Source organism: Oryx dammah, unplaced genomic scaffold, assembly GCF_014754425.2.
Source record: "Oryx dammah isolate SB20612 unplaced genomic scaffold, SCBI_Odam_1.1 HiC_scaffold_27, whole genome shotgun sequence".
Taxonomy (NCBI): domain Eukaryota; kingdom Metazoa; phylum Chordata; class Mammalia; order Artiodactyla; family Bovidae; genus Oryx; species Oryx dammah.
This window is the reverse complement of record NW_024070211.1, coordinates 117052273-117079208: the sequence shown is the minus strand read 5'-3', so window position 1 is coordinate 117079208 and position 26936 is coordinate 117052273. Positions and strand designations below refer to the sequence as shown.

Sequence of the window (26936 nt, the reverse complement as noted above, 5' to 3'; positions counted from 1 at the left end):
AGAAGCTATAACTTTGATACTAAATTGTCTAAGTTTTGGTGTCAGATAAGGTCAATGCTGGAGAAGGCAATGGCACCCCACTCCAGTACTCTTGCCTGGAAAATCCCATGGGCAGAGGAGTCTGGTAGGCTGCAGTCCATGGGGTCTCGAAGAGTCGGACACAACTGGGCGACTTCACTTTCACGCATTGGAGGAGGAAATGGCAACCCATTCCACTGTTCTTGCCTGGAGAATCCCAGGGACGGGGGAGCCTAGTGGGCCGCCGTCTATACGGTTGCACAGAGTCAGACGAGACTGAAGCGACTTAGTAGCAGCAGCAGCAGCAAGGTCAATCCTATCTTTGTTACTTTTGCTTCTAGTGCTGCAGGTTTAATTCACTCACTCTATGAGTGACCATCAATTTGCCTTTCAGCAATATATGTCATCCTCTATTTTGGCTGTTTTCACTGTATTTTACCGCACTTTTCTTGACAAAATAGCTGTTTAGAAGAGTTTTACAAAAATTATTATCCAGGTGCTTGTGCTTTTATTATTTTCTGGGTTTATTATCCTGTGATCAAAGAACATGCCTTGCACAGCTTCTGCCCTTTAACGTGAACTTCAGGGAAATCTTGAAGCTCCAAGGACTGCTTTCAGCTTTAACACTCCACTCAGATGTGCTGTTATGTCCACCATATGGACAACAATGATCCATTTCATTCCTCTGGGAAATTCAAGGAAGCGCAAAGGATCTAGGCTTAGTGTAGAAAAGGGTGATTTCCTTGCAATTTGTCTTTAGGACAAAGAGGCTCAAAAGAACAAGTTTAAGGATTTTTTTCCCCCATGTTGTTTTTAATCCTGCAGTTAAATATTCTAAATCAGCTGGTATTCAGAAGTTATCTTTCTGGGTCTCCTCTGCTAGCTTTGTCAATATTACGATATGATCAATTTGTAAACTATCTTATTTGAGAAAATGTAATTCTCATCACCATACGTATCTTTTTTTTCAAGAGTAATTTCTCCCTTCTATTTGATTAGTGTTACAATTCACAGACCATTGTGATGTCTTCAGCACAATCTCTAAACCATTTTTGTACTTCTATATTTTAATTCTATGTTATCCTGCATATAAATATTAAGGTTTGCTGTCTTCACTACTGAGTGTAACTATATTAGTGTACATGCTGTTATTCAGCCTTATACCTCCTCCTGTAAACTGTACTGAGATACTTTTTGTGTCACATGTACATGACAAGATGTGATTTAAAAGTAAGTCTCTTGGAAGAAGCAAATTACTTCACTTTCTTTTTAGAATTTAAATGATCTAAAAGTTTTGATCTTAAATGCTCCTTTTTACTTTTGTCTCATATACAGTTTCATTCATGTCTTTTTCAAGGACTTTGACAAGAGACATTCTGTTACTGTTATCCACCTTGACAGACTTCACTGTTAAATTTACACTTAATTTTCCAAGTAAAAAACACAGTAACTTTTAATTTTTCTTTACAAAAGAATTTCTCTTCACTTCATTCTCCAGCCCCCACAAAAAAAGGGAAATTGCCATACTTTCTTGGCCTTCACTCAAAGATTATTTAATAAATCGTGCTTTCAATATTAGATTTACAATAATTACCTGTATTACTCTAACAGTTGCACTGATTTCAATACTCACCGACTCATCTTTCCTCATTCTTTTATTCTGAATTTTGATTCATTCTGGCAGTGTACTTTTTTCCTATACAGTACTTTTTTCCAAACGAGCAGTACAATGAACATCACAGAATCCTTTTCTGTTACCTTCACACCTGGAGTAAAGAAACCCTGAACTACACAACCCTGTAGGCACTGTTCCATTCCAGCTGGCATCTAATGTGCAGATGAAGATCTTCAGACTTGAGCCGTTTTAAAAATCAAGGTTTCTTCTATCAAAACTATTTTTTTGTTTAATTCATCTTGCCTTCTTTGGGAACATCTATTATTCAAAGCATAAATCTTCATTAGCCTTTTGTATCTCCACCTTTTCTCTCAATATATTCATGTGTCAGTGCTTTTGATTTATTGTAACTTATTTAAGTTGCAGAATTCCTTCGAGGAGAGCTTATTAAGCAGTTTAGAACACTGATGAAGACAGCTTTAACCTGGTTGATAACAAGTTGGGGGAACCCCTGTCTTCCCTTTGCTGGTTCATGAGAACCCCTAAGATTCTGCATTCAGTGTGATAGTTACTGTTCTTCATTATAGGTTCGATTTTCTTTAATCTGTGACTATTTGCTATTTCTGACACAACTTTTAATTTAGCTTCTCCCTATCTTTTCCTTCTCTCTCACTCTTCTTGTGTCCTTGTCATCATAATGCCCTGTTGTACCAGAGCAGGAGCTGACGCAGGTATTTTCTAATACTTCCTGCTTTAAATGTATTGGATGGATACAGAAAGCCCTTCCTTCTAAATGCCTCAGACTGCTGTTCTCTTACACTGCAGGAGTGTCTGTTTCATTAGCCTCATGTTGATACTATTTAATACATTAAGAAACCAAAACTCTAAAATGATGTGTAAGACAAATACAAAAAATGCATAAAACATAAAAAGCACAACTCAAAAAGCTTATCACAAAGTTATCACCACACTGATCAAGAAAGACAAGATTACCAGTATACCATAAGCCCCCTTTTATCCCTCTGTGACCCCTCTCCAATTAATTCTGCTTAAGTTTTGTTTCTGAACCCTTTCACAAGTGGGAATCATATAGCATTTTATTTTGTTGGTTCCTTGGTCAGTATGTTTGTAAGCTTCATCCAATTACATGTAGCAAGCAAGTTAGCTCATTTCCTCACTATAGAGTACTTCACAGTATCCATTCTGCTGATGGACATCAGGGGTTGCTTCTACTTTGAGCTACCAATAAAGTTCATATGTCTTCAGTACATGTATTCTTATCTTTTTTGGATACACACATTAGCAGTGGAATTGCTGAGTTGAGGGTAGATGTATGTTTTAACATTAACAGGTTATTTGTCAAATATTTCTCAAGTGGTTGAACCAATTTACACTCCCATCAGCAGGATATGAGAGATCCTGTTGCTCCACACTCATACCAACATCTGGTATTGTTGATACCTTAACTTATGCTGCTCTTACCAGTGGAGGGGTATCTTACTGAGGTTTTAATGTTTCCTTGATGACTAGCATTATTGAGCATTTAACTGATTTTAAAAAGATTCAACTTACATTAAATGTCAAAGTAAAAGATGTTTTAATGAGAGGATGTTTTAATGTTTCTTCACAAAGACTAAAGACTTTACCCAATCCTCCCTTCCTCTGCCAAAAGAAGACACTGCAATCCTTTCTTGGCCTTCTTTTGTGAAGTGCCAGTAGCGTAAATCTCTTGCCCATTTCTCAATGAGGACACATTTAGCCAGGCTGATTTCAGAACTGGCAGACCACAGGGACTGCTTTAAGCTCTTTCAGAGTTCACTAAAGTGCTGATGTAATATCCAGCACATTGTCTGAAATATCAGGCCCATTCCATTTCTCCAGGAAACGCAAGGATGTCTATAGATCTAGGCTTAGGGTGGAAAAGGCTAAGGGATTTTCATGCAATAGGACCAAAGTTCTTAGGATAGAGGATGAGTATTTTAAAAAGTCCTGCTCTAAGTGTTCTAAATCTGCTGATGGGCGGAAGATCTTTCTGGGCTGCTTGCGCTGCCTTTGTCATTCAGCACTGCTCTTCTGGTCAGAGGTGGGATCTCTTCCACAACTCTCCACCCCAATGAATGTCAGCTGTGGTTCTCTTGGTTAAGGAAAAGCTCCAAGATGGTGCAGCTTCAGTGCCACTAGTTAAGAAATGTAGAATGAAAGCCTTTTCTGATGGGACTCTCAATAGCTATCTCAAATTATTAGTATAGCCTTCTTATACACAAGTTAATAAGGAGTGTTAGAAGGTGGGAAGCTAAGGTATCATCTTGTTTTACATGACAAGTTGTTTCAATGTGGGATTTGAGTTGGCTATTAAGTAAAATCCACATTATTGCTGCTTTATAGTAAACGTTTCTCCTAGTATCTACTATTCTTACCAGTGTATCTACTTATTCTTACCTATTCAAGTTTCTATGAATGATACCAATTTTTTTTCTTAAATGTTTTCAAGGGTATTTTTGCAGAAAGTTGGGAGAAGGGGGTTGCAAGTATTTGTGTTTACACAGCCTTTATTATTTTATGTTCTAGATGAGGAAACAGGCCTCAAAAGGTCATGTTGATATCACACATGAAATACACTCCTGGGAGAACTAAAGACAAAGATATTAACAAGACTTAGAAAACATGATACATTGCTATATTACAAGTAACTGAAAACTATTAAACAGAAGCTGGGTATTATTTCAGGCACACTGCTAATCTTGCAGGATGTTGTAAGGAGATCTAATTCCATTCTATTTTATTATTACTTACTTTGAGTCACTGCAGTAACATAAGACTGGGCTGGGTGAAAGATGGGGGTCCATATTCCAGTGTCTACAGTTTCCAGATTTGGGGTACAAGTGGTGGCAAGTGAACCCTACTGGAGTTCTGATGAAAGGATTAAGCCAATGTGGTACTAATGGGAGATGAACCCTCACAGGAGTTTGCAATGGTAAAGAAAAGATGGGCACTCTCTTCAAGTATACTTTCTCTTTGCCATTGTTGATCCAATTTTGACACGGACAAAGCTGGTCAGTCAGTCAGTCCCACTGCTCTCCTCGTCTACTACAGGTTCTTCCTAAAGTCAGTCCTACAAGTAACAAACTGTGATCCCTTCTCTGCTGCTGCATCACTTCAGTCGTGTCTGACTCTGTGCGACCCCATAGACGGCAGCCCACCAGGCTCCCCCGTCCCTGGGATTCTCCAGGCAAGGCGATCCCTTCTCTACCTTCCTCCAATGTCAATGGACACCTACGGTTCTTAAATTAATAATGTACTAATGTGGGAAGAGGAAGAAAGTTTTTTTGTGCTTAACTGGGGCCCCAAACCAAAATAACAGAGTTTGTCAACGATGAAAGGAACATTATGTATTTTTATATATCAGATCTTCCTGTAAAGTAGTAGATAACTCTATTTAGATGACTTTAAATCTCTTATTTTAGCATTAAAAAAAAAAACCCACAAAATAAAAGAAACAAAATCCCTAAGAACTCTGTGCTAATAAATGCTGTGACCTATAAAATAATAACACTGGAAAATGGTAATATCTGAACAAGAAAATTAGTAACACCATTTACCTACAGGATCAGAAACGGAAAGAGAGGCAGGAAAGTTCAGAGTGTAGATTAACAGGAATATCTGAGTAAGCACTGTGGTTATCCTACTGTACCCAGCAGTTTCCCAATTATTTGCGAAAAACAGTACTTGCCTTTTCATACATTCCTGACTTTTGCATCTGAAACACCAATAACTTTCCTTAACAGTCAGCGAAGGCCTTCCTCCCACCACTTCTGTAGCAGTATGGTCGGAAGGCAGTTTCTAGGATGCCAGAGGAGCCGCAGTCTTGGTCAGCTCGCAGGTTAGCTAGCTCACGTGGACCTGGACGTTTAGATAGTGGCTACAATTCATATACGATGGCCAGTGGACTTTCCTTTCCTGTGATAACCACTCGAGTGGATTCTCACAGGACCTGTTAACTTGCTGAGTGTAGTGGGACCTGCATATTCTCCTGAGGACAATTCTGACTAAATACAGCATGGTCATTGTAATGAATGAACTGCAATTTCATATTTTAACTAAATGTTTATGTTTGACCCCCTAGCAATACCATACCTTCAGTTCACAGGATCCACTGTTCTTGAGTTACTGTTTCTAGAAAAGGAAATAATGCAATCCATTTATTAGAATTCAGATATGAAAATGGAACTTCTTACCTAGTAAGGATGACCATTATGTTTTCTCTCTTTACTGAAATCATATGTAAAAATAACAGCCATGACTTTTATTAGAGCTTACCACTCACATATGGAAGAAATAAAACTTGCATGTGGTTGTATTGCTGGGTAAAAAGGCTATATAAATACTTCACTTGTTTCTGCCTTTACTGATATTTTGCTTTATGTGTTCATAAGAAGTTATTGACAGGTAAACTGCACTTAACATATCAAAAGATTTTGGGGGTGCACCAAAAAACATTCATTTTATAAGATTCACTTTAGGACTGTAGTAATACACACATATGCAGACATTTCTGTACCCTTGTGATTTTTCTACTTCAATTTTTTACATACTGATGATATCACCTTCAAGCTCTTTGCCATTTAAAAAGAATGACACAGATTTAGGAAGTTCTTCAGAGCCAAAATCTGATTCACTTATTAACATAATTCACTTCAAAATAAATGTAAATAGAAAATAAAATTAGGTAGAAGCTTTGAATGACATAAAGCAAATAATTACCGTCCTTCAGAAACATCGAAAAACATCTGCCAAGAGGAAAAAGCTGGCCTGACATTTTGTGAGATGGCTTATGTTTTTCAATTTCTTATGGTAATCCATATTTATTGATAATAAATTGAGGGAAAGCAGATGCTTAATTCTAAAAAATGCTCGAGGTAAACAACTTGGCAACTTCTCAGCGTCTTACTTTTACAATAGTCCAACCTAAGGTCCAAATATGGAATCTCTTTAGGTCAGTATACCACAAAGTCAATGCCAAAGGCGCAGAGTCACTCAGAGACCTTGTCAAAAAACCCAACCCAAACCTAACAAAATCAGTGTACCTGCACTCTAAACAAACACCTGAGGTGGCTCTTGTAGACACCAAAGTTTAAGGACCACCGCTCTAGACAATACAAATTCTAGCACGTCAGGCTCAATCCCTTAGATACCACTGGAACACTGCACTTTCTGAGTGGCAATTTTACCACCACCTAGTGGTAAGGTCTCTCATTTCTATTTTCTGTTCATTAATACTGAGTAGGTTGAGAACACATTTCTGAGAAGGGTAAAATTTTCGAGTAATAATTCCCTTAGTATTTTGTATTAATTTTTAATCTAGGGTTGGATAAAAAAGTTTAAAAGAAAGCTTGTAAATAAAACCACACCATACCATATGAATAAAAAAATAGTTTATATTCCAGGAGAATCCTGCCTAAAAATTACTCCTTCTAATACTAATGCCCTGTTTGTAGTATGCCTCTAAAAACACTTAATTCACAGTGCAAACTATGGTCTTTTTTAGAGTTACAGGGCTGGGGTACACCAGCAAATTAAAGGCTCTGGAAGCTTCATGGTCAAAAAAACCTGTGAACTAATAACAACTGAACGTTTCCTAAATATACTGGACCATGAAAATTTCTTTCCAAAAGAAATACTTATTGACTTCTTTCAAGACAATAGTGTTTCAAGGAACATAGTTTGGAACATGACCTCTAGAAGGAGCAAATCTGAGAGCTGCTTTCAGTATGTGATCAACCATAAAAGATCTGACGATGAATTTACAAAAAAGTCTGATCAGGATTTATTTTAAATGTTATTTATTATGCAAACCGTATATTTGAAAGAGAAGTTTATTGATCTATATTGCTTAGCATTTTCTTTGAAATTAAAAAAAAAAACTAATAAAAACCACACTATGTTGGCAATTTTAGTAACCGACGTACGCATGGTATCAAAATGTCTATACATTTTATTCTTATACCAAAAGTGCAATTGAGAAGTAAACATTTAGGTGAAGACATAAGCACTAGATTATTAAATGCTATTTTTTAGGTTCTAGAATTTCCTCATTTTAAGAAAAATGTGACATTCTGGCTTTTAAATTTTTACGGGATCAACTGCAAGAGACAGGAGAGTGGCAACAAGGCTAAACGTTTGAGAGGATTAAGATTAAATGTACATGGAAGCCAAAGTAACAATTATTCACTGAGGAATGCAATTGGGAGAGAAAGTGCAAGAGAAAGTCACACTGTAAAAGCAATGAAGTGTTTTGCAGGCAGAGAACTATTATACCTTTTTTATTTTTTCAAGAATTTATATGAAGAACTCAAAGTGGACACAGCATCTTACTGAAATCACGACTGTTTGCTGGAACTGGCTGCTGCTCCTAAGTCGCTTCAGTCGTGTCCGACTCTGTGCGACCCCACAGACAGCAGCCCACCAGGCTCCCCCGTCCCTGCGATTCTCCAGGCAAGAACAGTGGAGTGGGTTGCCATTTCCTTCTCCAATGCATGGAAGTGAAAAGTGAAAGTGAAGTCACTCAGTCGTGTCCAACTTTTCGTGACCCCATGGACTGCAGCCTACCAGGCTCCTCCGTCCATGGGATTTTCCAGGCAAGAGTACTGGAGTGGGGTGCCATTGCCTTCTCCAGCTGGAACTGGCTATCTCACCTTAAATGAAGAACAGAAAACTTGGCGGGCTGGAGGGTATATGATAGCTCCCATGTGAATAAGTAGAAGAGCAAGAAATCAGGTTTTATGTCAATTATGAGGATTAACCAAACATGCAATGAACTCAGGCAGTAGGGAACTTCCTATTTTTATTTAGATTAACCATCTGGCAGGAATATCTGGGGAAGAACTCAAGCATTAATCGAGTGGTAGAGCTAGATAAACTTCAAGACACAATTTAATTCTAATCTGTGAAAATGGAACTACATGTGTAGTAAATGAGTTTGGGATGAATAATCTACTGGTAATTAATCCCTAACTCTCTTCGGAAGTTTTTCATTTCTAAAGACATCATTGGCTTTCTTTTTAAAATATGGCCTTTGGCTAACAGAAAGATACTTGGCTCAATTCTTGTTCAGCAAGTCTTGCCTGGGAAGATAAGACAGGATATTTTCTTGTCTAAATTTGTTAAAATTACTGATTCAAAAAAAGGATTTTAAGTTTTTAACAGAGAGATATCCAAGTAGGAAATACATTATTATGCTTAGTGAATTTAATCTTTTCACTGTTTTTAACTCAGGATGTAAGATGCATGAGGAACCAATTAAGTGGTATTTAACAACTGTATACCACTTAATGTCTTTTTTAAGGTGCCAAACTCTCAACTTTATACCTTTATGATACATATCATTCATCTCAAGAGAAGATAAATTTTTTTCTTGGATTTTCAAAATAGAAGCAGAATAAGTTCCTAATTTTTAATCTTTTTTTGAAACGACTGTTCTTCCTATCATAGTTTGTTCTGAAAATTGCTTACATGTGGTATTTTTGGAGCAGCCATTACATTTTATATTTATAAAGGAAAAATGTTCACTTACCAAAGCCATTGGTATTTATTTAAACTTACTATCAACAATAACTTAAAATTTTTCCTCATCATCTAAACTGCTGTAAATCTTAAAATCTAAAATCTTAAAAGATCTGTACAACATTACCAACAAAGTATTCTGGTATAACTACAAAAAAAGTATAAAAATATTTCTAATGATATGTCTTTTAGCCCTTGCTTCAGAGTAAGTGTAAGGAGCCAATCTACATGTGTAGATTGAGTAGCAATTACCATATTTCATTGAATCTAAGATGCAACTGACTGAAGAAAGCACCTTTATGTTCCACTAAGAGAGAAAGAAAAAAAAAGGCTGTCAATTATTTACTGATTGATATCAAAATATTTCCAATTTCAGAAGTGTAAAAATGTGGGGAAAATGTGCATCTCAAAATCAATGAAATGTCATTTAACAAATTTCTAAACACTATTTTTTCTCATTCTTATCTTTGACATAAATAAGGCATGATTTAGTTAACCAAAGAAAACTTTATTTCTGCCACATGTAACAACATATTACTCTAAGAAACAACTACTATATTAGTTTTAGCATTAATGTGTGGTTGAAAAACACATGTCAACAATCTTACTCCCCAGACAAAACAACGCTGCGTACAAACTATCAGGTATTTGAAAAAAAAAGCCGTCAACTGTCCACAGGGAGTGCGTCCAGTCACATTTTCAGTCAGTCAGCTGAGGATTACGTCATTATTTAGTCTTTGTTCTGCAGAAAGAACACAACACAAGTATGAAAATCATCACCTGAAAGGAAAGACTGTTGTATATAGTATTCTTACAATGTTAGTTGTTCCCTTATTTCAATATACCCAATATTATCTGCTTACTTAATCACAGATGCCCCCAAATAAGCAAAACCAAACTTACTGAGAAGGATGATGCAAGTGGGTATTGAATTTTTGGAGGGAAAATGCATACAAAAATCATGTATGATTTGAGGATGACAGCTTTCGGTTTTATCCAGGCTTTACACCAGGCTGATTGAGTGGGTGCTTGTATTTGTCTTCTTAACCATGAGTCCAACTAGAGCATGTATGTTAAAATATTTTGTTCTTTTAGGTAGCTAAACTCAATTAACCATAGTTGTTCAATCATAATTGAGAAACAAGGATAAAGTTCAGAGGGATTTCCCTCAAAACAGTATGTCAAGATACAAAACAGAGGAAGTGAAAAAAGCAACAGTTGTACAAACTGTTTTATATGATTAAAAAAAGAAGGAAATGGACCTATAAACACACACACATACACACAGATCAGGATGCTCTAAAATACTAAAATTCGAGTTTTCCTCAAATAGAAAGAGAAACATATTTTGCACATCAGATCTATCTCAAAATAGAACTCAACAACTTTCAAAGTGATATTTTTAGACCAGTTTCTTCTCCGATTTCCTAGGCACAATTCAGTTAATCTTAGGCTTATTTCTCAGAGACTAATTTCATTATGAAATCCACAGTAAATGAGGATTCAAAGCAAAAATAAATTAAAAAGCCGTGCTGCAACTAGAAGACATTCAAAACCAATACAGTTCATTATGTCCTACCATTTTCAACTCACCTGACCCTACCGTATCTTTGCCCTGAATATGTATAACCACTCAACAAAGGGAAAAAGGACAGATTTGTATTTCATGACTAGTCATGCTAAAGAATACACACTTCTTCTAATCAAGGAATTGGATGAAGTATAACACTTAAACATGTTATTTTAAAGCTTCATTCTCACACACCTGCTGGCCAGGTGGTTTTGTACCATTAAACTTAATTTCTGACCGTTTCTGATGAGATGACATAAAAAGTTTCAATGAAGTCATCAATGCATGAGTTTTAGCTCACACTTGCAAAGTATTTAAAAATTTTATTTTATAAGGAATTTTGCCAACTCATTTTCTCTCAGTAATCCTGTGGAGAAACTCAGCCTCAGAAAGGTGAAGATAATTGCCAAATCACTGTTAAGTGTCAGAGCTGGAATCCCAATTCCAGATCTTCTGATTTTAAGTCTAATATTCTCTATACTATAGAAATAATTATTTTATAAAAGGCTCACTCACAGGAGTAATTTATATATTTTCCCCATATTAAGAAGTTAGTATTGTCCTCTTTTAAGGACAAAGATTCTTTGAATAAGAGTAAGAATTACTACCTATATTTTGAAAGACTCACAGACATGATTTTTGCATGCTATTTTAGAAGACAGCTCGTCTAAAGAGAATTCAGTTCTTAACATTTTATTTGTAAAGACAAAAAACTGCTTTAAAAAAGACTTGTTAATTCTTTTTTACTGGCAAATTTAATATTTCTACACTGTATGAAGTAATGGGAGTGGCTTTGTAACATTTGAAAATATTTCTAAATTGAGATATTCATAATGGCCCAAGGGTACTTCCTATCGACAAGTGCCTTCTGCAAGGAGGAAGTAATCATGTGACTTGCTTCACCCAAGGAAAAGTCATCTGCAGTAAGGACCCAGGCAATTCATTCTGATACTTGCCATTTCTCATAATTGGTCAGAAAAGAAAACTTGTTTTTGAGCCAGTAACTTCAAACTGAATCGGATGTGCTTACCACCTGCTGCAATTTGACCAGCAGTGGACTCTGGAAGCAGGTGTGTGTGTGGGAACCAGGAAGCACTCAGCTTCCCCAGAAACTCAAAACTCATTTTCAGAATAAAAAAGTGAAAGAGTTGAACAATAGTAACTTTTAACAATGTTTCCCCAAACTATGGAGATGTGAACTGTCCTATATATAGAAATTTAGGTTTGATTTCTTAATAGTAAAAAAAAAAAAAAAAAAAAGGGCATTCATAAGGCTGTATGTGGCATATGTATAATTGACAAGAGTTTTTGGTAAACGTCAAGGTTATTTTTGAAAATACACATATGTACATGAATGTGTAGTTTTAATGCACTTATTTCTGAATGTGTACTTTTAATGTACTTATTCACAAATATGAGTCCAGAAAAATACCATTTAGGTCCAAAAAGATGCATTATAATTGACTCTTGAACAATGTAGACATTAGGTGTGGTGACCCTCTACACAGCTGAAAATCTGCATATCACTTATCATGAACCCTTTTATAAATGTGGATATTTCATACCCACAGTTCTATGTCCACAGATTCAACCAACCTTGGACCCAACCAACCTCAGTAAACTGTATTACTTACTACTGAAAACATCTACATGTCCACAGTGGACCCATGCAGTTCGAACTTGCGTTGTTCAAGGGTCAACTGTATTAGATATTGCTTTTTAGGCATTTCACTAATGCCTGTCAAGACATACTTTATAAAGACTGTCAGGTGTATGCTAAGTTGCTTCATTGTGTCCGACTCTCTATGACCCCACGGACTGTAGCCCATCAGGCTCCTGTGTCCGTGGGACTCTTCAGGCAAGAATACTAGAATGGTTTGTCATGCCCTTCTCCAAGACTGTCATAAATTACCTTAATTGATAACTTAAGATGTTAGCTAAAAACATCTTTAGAAGTCTTCTAATTTTAAAGTTTATGTAACCATACAGTGAAGTCCAATTCTTAATATCTAAGACATTCACACACATACACAAATACTATTTAATTTTCTAAACTGAAATCTGATTTTATTTCACAGAAGGACAAAAACATTCTCCCAGTAAACATAAAAGACTTTTTAAGTGTAAAAAGTCCAAGTTTAAAAAATATATTGTAAAAATTGTCAGCAAACTTTTAAGTCACAGTGTTTTTAACCAATAACTTCTAAATCCTTAAAAAGAAATTCTCTATATATTTCTTTCATTATACTATTTAGCCAATGTGTTTTAAAATTTATATGATAAAGACCTTACCTAAAGAATCAGTAAGTTCTTTGTCGTTTGTTAGATTCTTCTCTTGGGGAGTCTGCCAACATAACTTTGAGTCTGACTCCATTCAGGATCTTGCCATGTAAAGTGGTAATGGCATCATTAGCACTTAGTCTATCAGCATACTTGGCATACCCCACATTTTTTCCTGACACAAGGTAAACTTCAATCAGGTTACCAAAACGACTGAAAGTAAAAAAAAAGAGAGATCAACTGAAACTGATATGCATATATGCCCAGGTCTAAAAGTTAGGATCCATTCTGGGCTCCTTTTTCACTCCTTTCCCCACATCCAATCTCTAGTATGTTTCAGTCTTTCTTGTTAAATGTTTCCTCTATCAGTTAATTTCTCTTCACTCTTATTCAGGTCTTCTTCCTCACTCTGAGCATCATTATCTTTTTCTTAGTTTATTCTAATACCTTCTTCAACAAAGGTCTGTATAGCCAAAGCTATGGTTTTTCCAGTAGTCATGTACGGATGTGAGAGTGGGACCATAAAGAAAGCTGAGCACCAAAGAATTGATGCTTTCAAACTGTGGTGCTGAAAAGACTCTTGAGAGTCCTTTGTACAGCAAGGAGATCCAACCAGTCCATCCTAAAGGAAATCAGTCCTGAATATTCACTGGAAGGACTGATGCTGAAGTGGAACTCCAATACTTTGCCCCCCTGATGCGAAGAGCTGACTCACTGTAAAGACCTTGATGCTGGGAAAAGACAGAAGGCAGGAGGAGAAGGGGACAACAGAGGATGAGATGGTTGGATGGCATCACCTACTCAATGGACATGAGTATGAGTAAGCTCCAGGAGATGGTGAAGGACTGGGAAGCCTGGTGTGCAGCAGTCCGTGGGGTTGCAAAGATTCGGATTGGGCAACTGAACAAAAACAGTAACAGATACCTTCTTCACTAGTTTCCCTGCATCCTGGGCTTACCCTCTCCAACTTGTTCTCTACCCTGTCTTCTGAGTGATTTTTCTAAAACACAAATAGGATCGTTTCCTCCCACACAGTCCCTCTGGCAGCTCTTTATGCCTCCAGAGTAAGAATAAACTCCCTAACAGCTTGTGGGCCTTTCTTGACCTGGGTCCTTGAACTCTCCCTGCTTCATCTTTCCTCAATCTCTTAAATCCTGTATTTCATGTTCTCTCTGGAGGAATAACCACCCACATGCCCAAGTTTCTTCCTTGGCTAAATTATTTTTATCCTCCAAAGAATCTTTTCTTCTTTCAAGAAGCATTCACTGACTTGCTATAGCTGTTGCCCCTCCCATATATTTCATAGCCTGAATATTCCTTTTCACAACACTAACCTCTCTAGGTTGTAATTTCCTATTCACTTATCTGTCTCTTACATGTGATCAGTTCTAAGAGGACAAGAACTATTATGTCTTGTTTACATAATATTGATATAATGTTTACACAATGTCTCGGGCATTTAGCAGGTACAGAAGAGAGGTTCAAAAAAGAAACAGAACAAATTAGTTAAATAAAAATCAAAACACTTGAACCACATTGCTGATATTTTGTGAAACTCTAACAAGTTTTCTATCTATCTTTTAATTCACTAATGTTGTAAGGTAAATAGGAAAAGATCAAAAAGAAAATGTTAAGGTTAAAGAAGTTATACTGGAAACAAGTGTCTTCCCCTTTTTAATACTTATTATATATAACAGCAAGCATTATAATCAAGTAATTTTTTACTCAATGTAATTATATTATCCTTAAGGATCCAACAGCATGTTGACAAAATAGAAGATGCTTAATAATCATTGTTCAGTCGAATTATAACTGCAAAGGAAAAGGAAAAGAATTCTATAGGCCAGATCTATACACGTGTTTTCTACCAAGAAACAAATGACTTGTTCATTCTATGTATGTAATTTACAAAACAATACTATATGTTTAATGTCTTCAAAACAAAATAAAAGGAAATTCTGTGTGGGGACTTACGACATATAAATAACAAAGAAAAGGAGATAACTATGTATTTTTAAAGGTGATATAAAACCAGACTTAAAACCACAGAACAAATCATCTCCACCTGAGAGGTACTGGACACAGGAAATTTCCCGATTGCAAGAATGCTTAATGTCTAGTTTAAATAAATTATTTTAAAATATTTATTAAAATTAAAAAAAAAATTATTGGCTGCTCTACACAGCATATGGGATCTTAGTTCCACACCAGGGATCGAACCTCCATGCCTTGCATTACAGCACAGTGTCTTAATCACTGGACCACCAGGGAAGTCCTGGGATGACTCTGCACTTCCAATGAAGGTGTGGGTTTGGTCCTTCGTTGGGGAACTAGGATCCTACGGGCTGCGTAACCAAAAAAATTTTTAAAGTTTTAAATAATAAGGTAAAATAAAATAAAATGTAACTCTATGGAACTGAAATCTTACCAGAATATATCCTCTAGTACATCTAAAGGCAAAGGATGTGGATTAAACACAATAAAAAGTCTTTCCTTCACGGGAGTGTCAGGAGGAGCTTTTTTTTTGCATGATGGTAGTGCAACATCTGTTTGGATTTGAGGCAGCTGTGATCCAGAACTTCCTCCAAACTGCTGTTGAAGAATTAGGTTCAAGATGAGAAAAAGAAAAAACTGCACTTTAGGGATTTTTTTTATTATATGTTTTTTTTTTTTATTCTAAGTCAAGAGCTAAAAATAGATGTGTTATCATGGCACCTATGTGGTCCTTCACTATAGCTCTGAACATTTTCTTACACAGGTTATAAACAGAGGCCACATTTATTTTATACCCTAATGGTGTACTGTAAGGTTAAATTCTTACCTACTTACCAGAAATTGCTGCTGACTTGCGTTATTCCACACCATTGATGCAAGCTGTGCAGCTACCATCTGCGTTGCCATTTTTCTAAGGAGACTGGAGATAAGAACAGGTGATTTACAGCAAACTAGAAATACTCAAGGCTCTCAACAATAACTTGCTTCGCGTAACTTCTTCACCTGAGAGGTAAATTGTTTTCTACTTTTATTCTCCCAGTCATGGCATGCACACCCAGAGTTTGGCTTTAGACTCACTCCTGGAATGGTACTTACTCTGTTGCATTACTCCCATCATCAATGAAGGAAACACCTATCCGATTCCCAGGAGGGTACTGAAATCCATGTAACTTGTATTTTGCGTAAATAGCTGATGCTACATTAAAATACTGAACCACTCCATGACCTAGAACAAAGTAGAGAATATATGGGAATTAAAAAGAAAGCAGATTGAATACCTAGAGTCTGTGCTGTCACAAAGATAAAACATAGAAAGACACTAATATCACAACATTAATAATATATAATCAAATGTATCAGAAAATGAAATTACTTTATATTGATACATGTGTTCAACAGTCGTGTTCCTATAAAGCAAAATATGGACCAGATTTTCGTAAAAACATGAATATGGTATTTTCTAAAAAAAAACAATCATTAGCTTAAGTTCTGTCCAAAGAATTTAAAGATACTGGCTTTTCTGTATGACAGAGATACACCTTAAAAACCAACTAATTTTTCTTAACATTTCAATTCTATGAAATAAACTTCAGAATTCTAAAATTTTCCCTATCATACTGAGTAGGAAATGAAATGAGAACTGATATATGAAAAGAATATACAGTCATCTTGGCAGCTGAAATGATAGAGAAAAAGTGATAAATGTATGAAAACCAAAAAGTAGGGAATAGAGGGTTTCAGATCAGACTCACATATTTCACATTCTTTTGAGGAGGTTTTTTTGGGAGATGAGGATAAATTGAGAGATTGGGATTGATATATAACACTACTATATATAAAACAGATAGCTATTAAGGACCTACTGTATAGTACAGGGAACTCTACTCAGTACTCTATTATAGTGACCTATATGGGAAAAGAATCTAAAAAAAGGGTGGATATAGGTGTATGTATAACTGATTCACTTTACTGTACACCTGGATCTAACACAACATTGTAAATCAACTGTACTCCAATAAAAAATTTCAAAAAGTGCCACTGGAGAAAAGCCATTTTAACAAACTACAGTACATTTACAAACAATAAAGACATTATTTTACCATAATTAGAATAAGGATCTCGTTGGACTTCACAGTATTCCAAGCCTGGTACTATATCAAAAATGCTGAAAAGCTGCTCTTCAGTAAAAGGAACTCTTGATACAACTGACAGGCGTTTGGAGATAGCTTCCTGGCCTCTGTTGTCATTCTTGTCAAAACTTGAAAATTCAGATTGTTGTTCTCCAACAATACAGAAAAAAAAAGCAAATCTTTACATTTCTATTCATTCAAAGATTCATTTAACATTTTAAGTACTAGAAAATAAAATGAACTGTCACTGAGTCCTCTGCATTGATCAAAGGCACTGTTTTCTGTAGTATGCTGGTCATCAGCACTATCAAGAGAGACAGGAAAACAGACAACTCTCCCCATTTCCTCGCCTCTGTTCAAAAATGTAAGCAGAAATGTGTAGTCCAATTTCACAGGAATATGCTTACTATGCAAAACTGCAAAATATGGCAAGTGTTTCACCTAAAAGGAAGTTTATGCCAAGTAACAGTTACAGGTCTTACTATCATCGTACATTTCTCCCCTTTTTTTAACTTTTACTTTTGTCATTCCTCTCCTTTCTCTAACCCTAATTTTAAAGCGTCAATAATTTAGGGATAAAATTTTAGGATTCATACCGAGGGGATAGCTATGTATGTTTTCCATACTTCTTGATTAGCTACTTATAAGCAGCAACTCACCCTCACATGATGGCACTGACATAGTTTAACACTGAGATAATGCAAAACCAGCCATAAAACCCTTAATCGGAAATAACTTAAAATAAATGTGAGATAATAAGGACATTAGGGATCATGACCAACTTAAAAAAAACTCTATAAATTCTCTTATGTACTGTGTGAGATTTAGACTGTTGATAAATGAATATTAAAAAAACCCTCCAAATCAGACTGAATATTTACTACTTATACCATTAAAATAAAGATAGCCTACTTACCAAATGAAAACATATTTACCCTAGGTTCATGTCCCAAAGTCTCCTGCCTCATATTACTATAATAATCTTGTTCTGAGGATTCAGATGCTTTATTTTTAGGTTCAGCCAAGATTGCCCTATAACCTGAAAAAGACAATCTATGAATTTCAAACTTTATAGCAAATTTAACACTTACAAATATACTCAACTACTACTGCTTTAGTTTTATAATTGTATAAAAAATCTATACCAACAACCATCTCCACCAGACCTACCTTTTTTTTTTATTTGAAAGATAGCAAAGAGTAAATGAGAAACAGCAAGAATCCCAAATTATGGGTCAAGAGAGACATGATCAGCAATTCTACACTGTCCTTTCCAATCAATCAATCAATCCCTACTACAGATGACATCAATCTTAGTCATTCATTCATTGATCAACCCCTACTACACATGACATCATCATTCATTCTCTCAGGCTTCTCAGCATCAAAATCTAACAGTGCTTCTTCACACCCAACTGCCATCAAGATTCTCCCTTTGAATTGTACTTAGAGGATGCTACGTTTTACTACAATTTCCCTGCCTGTTTTAAAATTATATTCTCTTCAATTAATTACAACAATCCTTTGACTGATCTATTTGCCTCTGGGTTAAGAGTTTTAACTAGGTGTCCAAAAATGAGCTTTGTGTGTATGTGCACGTGGCCTATTTCAAAGGGAGAAAGAAGGTTCACAGCTTGCACCATATTATTCAGTGGCTCCAAAAAGGATAAAACCAGCCTCTTTGAATTCTTTCTCTGAAAATTCACTCTTGATACTGTGTTTAGATCAAAGATCCTGAAATAGCTTTTGCTATTTTTCTTCTCTTGAAGCAACCTTCAAGGGAAATTCTAATGTGGACTAAGCTTGAGCTTTTCATAACCTCCCGTATATGGTCCAAATGTACCTAGATTACTTTCTCAACAGGAATAACAAGGTTTACTAAGATTGTTGCCTTCACACTATTAGGCAAAGACATTCATTTCTAGATATTTCATGTCTTTACTCACGTTGCGCTCATCATCTGCCCTGGCTACTCTACACTAGGTGCAAATTCTACCCCAGATGTATTTTCGTGCTGCACCGGTGCACTTGGTTTTCACCACTGATAGGCAATATCACACACATTTGAACACTTTTTCATTTGGCATATTTTTATTGAGACTACTCTAAATGACAAAATCTTTGCTAGAGATCTCAGTAAGTCTTAACTGAGGGCTCACTACTATACTGAGTACTACTAACAGTAGTACTAGGTACTCGGGGTGACAGAAACTGATAAATAAAGACATATACCTTGCTTTCAAAGAGCTTAAAAAAATCCTATTACTCTTCCATTATTTTTTGCCTAATAGATCTTGGCTATCCAAGATAATTTATAGCTATAAATTTTAATTCATGGCTATTAAATTTATAGCTATAAATTCCTTAAATGTCAGAGTTGCTATATAAATTCTAGTTGTATCCCTCTAGTTATATTGATGAATATACCACAGGTACTCAATTAATGCTGGCTGACTGATAAATTTAGAAGGATCTGAGAGAAAATTTTGGTGTGTAACTTAAGATTACCTAAGTGTTCTACTGATTAACAATAATTATTTCCAGTATGTATTTATTTTATAATATCCTGAAACCCATCAACTGAAATAAATATTCTACATCTTATTTCTAAAGCTCAATATAATCAGAAGTATGACAACAAAGAATATTTTCATTGGTCTCTAAAATTCTAATTCTTCAGAATGTACACCAGTAACAGTAATGTCACTCTAGGTTGAAATTAACCCAATGTGCACTTTCCAAAGTTAGCAAACCTTAAAAATCCTATCTTTATTAATTATATGTTTATTAGTATACTTACTTCTATTTAGGATTTAAGTCATACATGAACAAATATTACAGACTACTTGAATTTCTTTAAAATACAAAGAATAAATATTAAAAAAAAAACCCAACCTGAAAGGGTTGGTCAATGTTTTTAATACTTAAAATTCTAAAATAATTTAATAAACCCTAAAACCCTGTGGAAATACTAATGAAACTAGGACAACAGCATTTTCACTTAATGAGTTAATGCAATTGCTCATATTTTTCAAGACAGTGCCTCAATGAACGCTTAATAATAACCCCCAAATAATTTTCATCCTAAGACTATATATAAATTACCATTGCTGAGATTAAATTAGCAGGTATGGCTATTAGCACAAACCACTATTAAGATAATTAGATTAGAACTTTTTCAAATAACAATGATAAATGAACACATTCTTACTTCGATCACAGTTTTCTATTGCTTGGGCAGCTTGTGATGGTTTTAAGTACCGAACATAGCCCAAGCCTTTACTTTCTCCAGTTACTTTATTCTTAATAATGCTGCAATACTCGATATCTCCAAACACCTATGAGAGTTAAAAGAAATGATCTTAGAGGAATCATGATTAATAAACTGAACAGATTCCAGAACTAACTTAAAATTTGTTTACTGATCTTCTTGCTTGTTAAAAAAAGAAAATAGAATTTATGGCTATTTTTAATAATGGAATAAGTATGTCACAAACTATTAAGGTGCTCGAAAAATAATCTTAATGATGATAAAAACCAAATAATAACAAAACCAAAATAATGATGCTTTTTATTTACTGAACATTTGCTTTACATATACCACTTCATTGTTACAACAGTCCTTCAAGGATATATGTGTTACACTGCTTATTTCACAGACACTGGGCCTTAGAGAAATCAAATTACTTGCGAAGTCAAGGAGGTAGAGTAAGAATATGTTCATGGGGTCTGGATAGCTTCAAAGCCTTACTCAGTGTTGGTTAAGCAGAGACTGTGGACTGGAATGGTCTTTATTCAAATCTTGGTTCAGCCACTTAAATACTGGGCAGTTGAGTTGTCCTCTCTGGGCCCGTCTCCTTACATGGTAAATGGGGCTAATAGCTGTACCTACCCAGAGGGTTGTTTTCAGGGTTAAAAGAACAAACACACCTAAAGTGCCTATACAGGGTCTGGGATATAGTCAACACTCAGTAAATATTATCTATAATTATTTATATGTATTCTTTTAAAGCAGTGCTTCTCAAAGTACATCTTTAAAATATACTGGTTCACTCAGAAAGTTAATACTCTATGTGAGAAATATGTGGTAAATGTTTACTTTTAATATTGGAAGAAATATAGGATATAAGTCCTGTTTATTATTTATTTTATAGATATCAATTGTAGCTTTACTGTATGTAGATAAAAATGCCATGTGTTCACTCAGAAAAGGATAAAAATTTGTAAGTATATATGTATGGACTTTTTCCTTACTATTGGAGAAAATATGGAGTATATATATTTATTATTTACTATTTTTGAAGTATTTTATTCAATCCTCATTTGGGTAGGACAGAGGAAGATTTAAAATTACTTTTTATTACTTGTTTTCTTTCTTGCTTGTTGCCCACAAGTACTTGGGAAGGTACTGAAAAATAATAAAAAATTAAAACTCAAAAGACAATTTTAAAATTGCTTTTGAAATAGTTTTTGTGAAAGTGTATCACTGCATATAAAATTCAATGGCTAAAAAGAGATTTTAAGTCATCTCCAAATTTCACTGACTACAACAGCTAATAGCTTTCACCGACTAAAGTAGATAAGTGAGAGCTATAAGTAATTTTTTTTTCTTTCAATGTAACACCTTCAAAGGCCTAATTTTAAAACATAAACTATAAAGGATAAGCCTTTCTGTGAATAAGTACATCAATACGTCACAAGCCTGCAATAAATGTGAGATAGTACAGTTCGTACACTCAGGCTTGCCTGATGCACCTCTGTGAGAGGCAATAGAGAGCAGTGTTAAGAGGGTGCTTTGAAATTTTCAAGACCAACAACAGATTCTGGATTCAGACAGCCTGGGCATGAATAATGGCCCCACCGCATAATTACGTATGTGACCTTACTTAAAACTCTTGAGCTTTACACTTCAGTGTCCTGAATCTGTATTTTTGCTAAATGGGGGAGAAACACCATCATTAATATTTTCCAGGTTTTATATATTTTCCAAAAAGTTATTTTAGTTTTAACATTTAAAAACTAGATTGAAATAAGTGGCTTAAAGTTATTTAATTCTCCACCACCAACCTAATGATCTAACTCAACGTAAGATTTAGTAATTATACAATCAATTTAAGATTGTAAATTATCACAAACATCAGCTATTAGAAGCACCTTAAATTTTTCCCGTAGATCTTCTTCTGTGTAGGACTTTGGTATCATAACAAATATTCTTGTAAGTTCTTCATCTTCAACATCTCGGTGACTTCCAGATGATCTGGACTGAGCAATGAAAACCTAAGAAACAAACAAAACCCAAAGAAAAATGCAGAAATATCAGTCAACTGTTTTTCTATGTCTTAAGAATACTTACTGCATTATTAGCATATGATTCATATTAGGTTAAATACAATACGATAGGATCTCATCAAACATTTTAAAGCAAATTTTATTGCGGTGACCGTTTATGAGATAACACTAATCATCACATTATGTTTTTTTCAAAGTTTTTTTTCCTTTTGTATTTAATCTGTCCACGATGCGGGAGACCTGGGTTCAATCCCTGGGTTGGGAAGATCTCCTAGAGAACGGAATGGAAACCCTCTCCAGTATTTTTACCTAGAGAATTCCATGGACAGAGGAGCCTGGTGAGCTATAGTTCACAGGATCGCAAAGAGTCGGACATGACTACACGACTGAGCAACTAACACAAACACACACACCAAGAGCAAGCGGCGGTGCACTGAAAGAAACTGTATATACTCTGTGATTGTTGGGTAGTGTTCAATAAACGTCAGTTATATAGCTGATTAACAGTGTTACTAAAATGTCACACATACTTCATTTCCTATCAGAGACTGAGTGTAAAAATATGATTATGAATTTATCTTTTCTCCTTTTAGTTTTATTAATAATGCTTCATGTATTCTGAAGTTCTATTATTGGCTGCATAAACATTTGGAATTATTTTGTACTTTTTGACTGGTATTTTTATTTTTAGGAAATTATTCTGTTCATATTCTTCCTGTTGAAGACCATTTTTGTCTGATACCATACCAGCTTTCCTTATCCTTTTACCAGCTTTTTCTATTCGTTTATTCAATACTTTCAATCACTATGTATCTTTATACTTAAACTGCATCTCTTGTAAACAGCACTTAGTTTGGCCTTTAAAAAAAAAAAATCCTGACAATCCCTGACTTTTAATAGGAGCCAGTTTATGTTTAATATTGATATAGTTGGATTTAAGTCTAGATGGCCATATTTTTGTTTGCTTTCTAATATTAATCCTTAAAAAAGAGAACCCAACCATATTCTGGATCATCTCAGTGACCACCTGAATGACTTATGTGAGCAAGAAAATGCACACAATGAACTGAGGCTCTATTTCTCTATTAGTGATTTAGTCCTACTGAAATATCATCCGTGACATTAGGTTATTATTTGGAGTGCAATTTGCTTTGTGGTATTGCTTTTATTTTAAAAATGTCTTTGGTTTTACATTATTCTAGAAGAATGTGCTAACTACGGTTATGGATTTGTTTATAGAGCTACAAGCATAATGGCTATGTTTATTTTTCATAACTTGGAGAAATGTAATAGAATTAATGTAAATCACCATAATACAGGGCCCTTGAATTTTTTCTGTCTTCTTCTTCTGTCTTTGAAGAGGGACTGTACACCACTCAGTGGGGAAAACCTGAACCTATGAAATTCCAGAGTAGGAGGCAATAACTAAAAAACCAAAGAATTTATAAATATTTTAGAAATCTTGAAAAAGAGGGTCATTATATTTGCTTGGAAAGCAGCTGTCACAGAGGTGTAGACCCTTGCTTACAAGATGTAGCTGGAGACACCCCTAGAGAGCATCTACATCCATGTTGTTCCTTCAGGAAACGTACTATAAGCCAAGCACTGTATAAGGTATTAAGTACAGAGTACTGAATAACACAGAAATAGCCCACTAGAAAGTTAGTCCAGGGGATATGTTAAGTAATGGATGGTCTGAAGGGAAATACAAATAGGGAACCTTTAAGCATGTGAGAAGACACCAGGAGGAAAAAAGTCTCGAGTACTCTCTGTGACTGGAGTTGCCATCAGATCACAAATTTCTAAATTTTAGAAGATTGGAGCATTTCAAATTTCTGATAGGGGAGACAATATCTAAGTAGATATGTATAATAATTAACCACCTACTTGATGATTTCTCCTAAGATTTTACTCTTCCACTTTCTAGGTTTTACCCTTTTCCTCAAGATAATATAGCTGATCGTTTACAGGATTCTCATTTGCACAATCCTTTCTGGCTGTAGGCCTGTTATTAAAATTTTCTTATTTATCTTGCAGGACTTTTGAAACTTTACAAAAGCAAAGTACATGAAGAAAACTGAAGCTGAATTAATTTAACTGGAAATACTGAAAAACAGAAAAAAAAAAAAACAAAACAACACTACAATGCAGTGGAAGAAGGTGAACACTGTGAAGAGTGAAGACTGTCCAGCTAAGCACTGTAGTCCCAAAACCCGCTGGCTGAAACTGAGTGTACAATATGACAAACAAAATTTAAACTTTATCTCTGGGAACCATTTAATTTCTCTGTGGCTAAAAGGGAAGGATACGTTTTAGTGTTGAGACTTTTACTTCTCTTGTAGGAATTTAATCAAGGCAAGAGGGGGTCATTATGTTTCAAATTTGGGGCATTTAGCAAAGTTTCCCAGGAGACCTCTGTGGTTATATTCAAAGTACAGAAATTCTCTCTGCTAAAATCTTAATTGAAAGAAGATGAAAATTATCAACCTAGTGCAGGAGTCAACAAACTTCAACTTCCTGTTTTTCTATAGTCCATAATTTAAGAACTGCTTTTAAATTTTTTTGAGGGTTGTTAAAAAACAAAAAGAATGTATGACAGAGACTGTATGTGATTCACAAAGCCTAAAATATTTGTTGACTCTTTATAGAAAGTTTGTCCCCTCAATTTTACACGCTGTGTCCTTACACTTCATTGATGATCTGTTTTGACTTATTTCAGACAGTTTAGAAGGTGGGAGGAGGCAGAATGCCTATTGTCTAATGTGTTGTCAGCATTTCCCCGCTCCTCTGTTTTCTACTAAAGGAAGTATAGGGAAGAGACTGTTGCTATGGACAAACGTGGTACAAGAGGGCTTACCTTGTACCAGGCCCTGTGCTAAAAGGATAGATTAAATCAGATAACCCTCAAAATCACCATTCCTGCCCTGTGTCAGTATATTAATTTTACAGATAAATTAGATGTGGAAACTAAATATAAATACCACCAAAATGAATTTATGGGCCTCCCTGGTGGCTCAGAGGTGAAAGCGTCTGTCTGCAATGCGGGAGACCTGGGTTCGATCCCTCGGTTGGGAAGATCCCCTGGAGAAGGAAATGGCAACCCACTCCAGTATTCTTGCCTGGAGAATGCCATGGACAGGGGAGCCTTTTGGGCTGCAGTCCACAGGGTTGCAAAGAGTCGGACACGACTGAGCGACTTCACTTTCACTTTCAAAATGAATTAGGAGTATGCCAAGAAGCATATAATAATAATACAATTTACACTATCATCACCATGATTTGGCTCGTTTTCCTTTTGTTTATTTGTTATTTTGACTTGGCTCTTTTTAAGGCAGTTTATTTTGGTCTGCTTTCAAAGAGAAGTGACAGTAACAAAACCTGTGACATTAACACCTTCACAAAGGGGTTTATTTATAATAATTTGTAAAAAAAATTACAAATTTTTACATTAAGTGTGATAAATAGCCAATAGTAGTAGTTTTAAGTACCTGCACTTAAATATTATATACATGTATCCTTGTGTTTGGTACTGGGAAAATGCCTAACTTCAGAGGGCCACAATTAAATCTACTTTTATCAAGTTCTTAAGCACCTTACCGATGTGGGCAAAAGTAGAGTTAACTACTTTTATACGTGGTAAACCAAGACGTCTGAGAGAGGAGGGTAAGAAAAGTTCTCATAGCAGGTCACGGTCGTAGTTGGGAGCTGAATTAGTGACGGCGGGAGCGGGGGAAGGCCCAGCCACCGCAGCTCTACAGCCCGAGTGGCCGCAGATACCCGGTCCGACCCGGAAGCGGGGGTTCTCTCCGCATCCCTTATCTCCCGCACCCTCTAGCAGATTTTCGCGCAGGGAGGGCCTAGGAAATCCTCTGCAACGTAGTCCTTCCCCCGCCCCGCCTCGGAATGCTAGGTGCTTCTCAGACGGCCCCCGCGAGCGAATGCACTGCCCTTACCGCACCCCGAAACCGCTCCCCTCCGCCTCCCCGCGCCCCACCCAGGACACCCCTCCCGGGCACCCGCACCTTGATGGGCTTGGTGTCGCTGGGGGTGAGGCACTGGCCATGCATCTCCTCCATGGCCCTACAGGCCTGCGAGCTGCGGGCAAACTTGACGAAGGCGATGCCCTTGGACTCCTTGGTGTGCTTGTCGCGCACCACCCAGATGTCCTGGATTTCCCCAAAGGGCGAGAAGCGCTCCCTCAGCACCGACTCGGAAGTGTACTTGCTGATCACCAGGAAGATGCGGCTGTTGGGCGGCTCGTCCAGGTTGTCCACGCCCGGGCGGAAGCCTCCGCCGCTTGCACAGCTGCCCGCTTCGTCCATGGTGCTCCACCCGGGGCGGAATCCAGGCTCGCACCCCTTTACTCCTCCTAGCTCCAGCCGTGCCAGCCACGACCGTCGCACCACACCCAGCCGTTGCCGGTCCGGAGTCCGTTTCCGGAAGACTGAAAAGTTTGGCTCCCGGCGCAGGCCGGACGCGC

The 26936-nt window shown here is 36.2% G+C and overlaps 1 protein-coding gene across 6 annotated transcripts; it reads right to left on the bottom strand.

Moving 5' to 3' along the window:
• Window positions 1–987: 987 nt before the first annotated feature.
• Window positions 988–26936, bottom strand: RBM45 (RNA binding motif protein 45). Of its 6 annotated transcripts, XM_040227704.1 has the most exons (11): window positions 26479–26936; window positions 22322–22444; window positions 20379–20505; window positions 18084–18206; window positions 17138–17323; window positions 16134–16263; window positions 15873–15957; window positions 15472–15635; window positions 13056–13256; window positions 5768–5806; window positions 988–3810 (listed from the first exon to the last, which is right to left on the bottom strand). In XM_040227704.1, the coding sequence occupies exons 1-9, from the start codon at window positions 26776–26778 to the stop codon at window positions 13064–13066; spliced, it is 1431 nt and encodes a 476-aa protein (XP_040083638.1). In that variant the 5' UTR covers window positions 26779–26936; the 3' UTR covers window positions 988–3810; window positions 5768–5806; window positions 13056–13063. The 6 variants fall into 6 exon arrangements, with proteins under 6 accessions (XP_040083638.1, XP_040083637.1, XP_040083639.1 ...); XM_040227703.1 differs by lacking the exons at window positions 988–3810; window positions 5768–5806 and adding an exon at window positions 8427–9935; XM_040227705.1 differs by lacking the exons at window positions 988–3810; window positions 5768–5806 and adding an exon at window positions 8427–9935 and having other exon boundaries at window positions 15472–15632.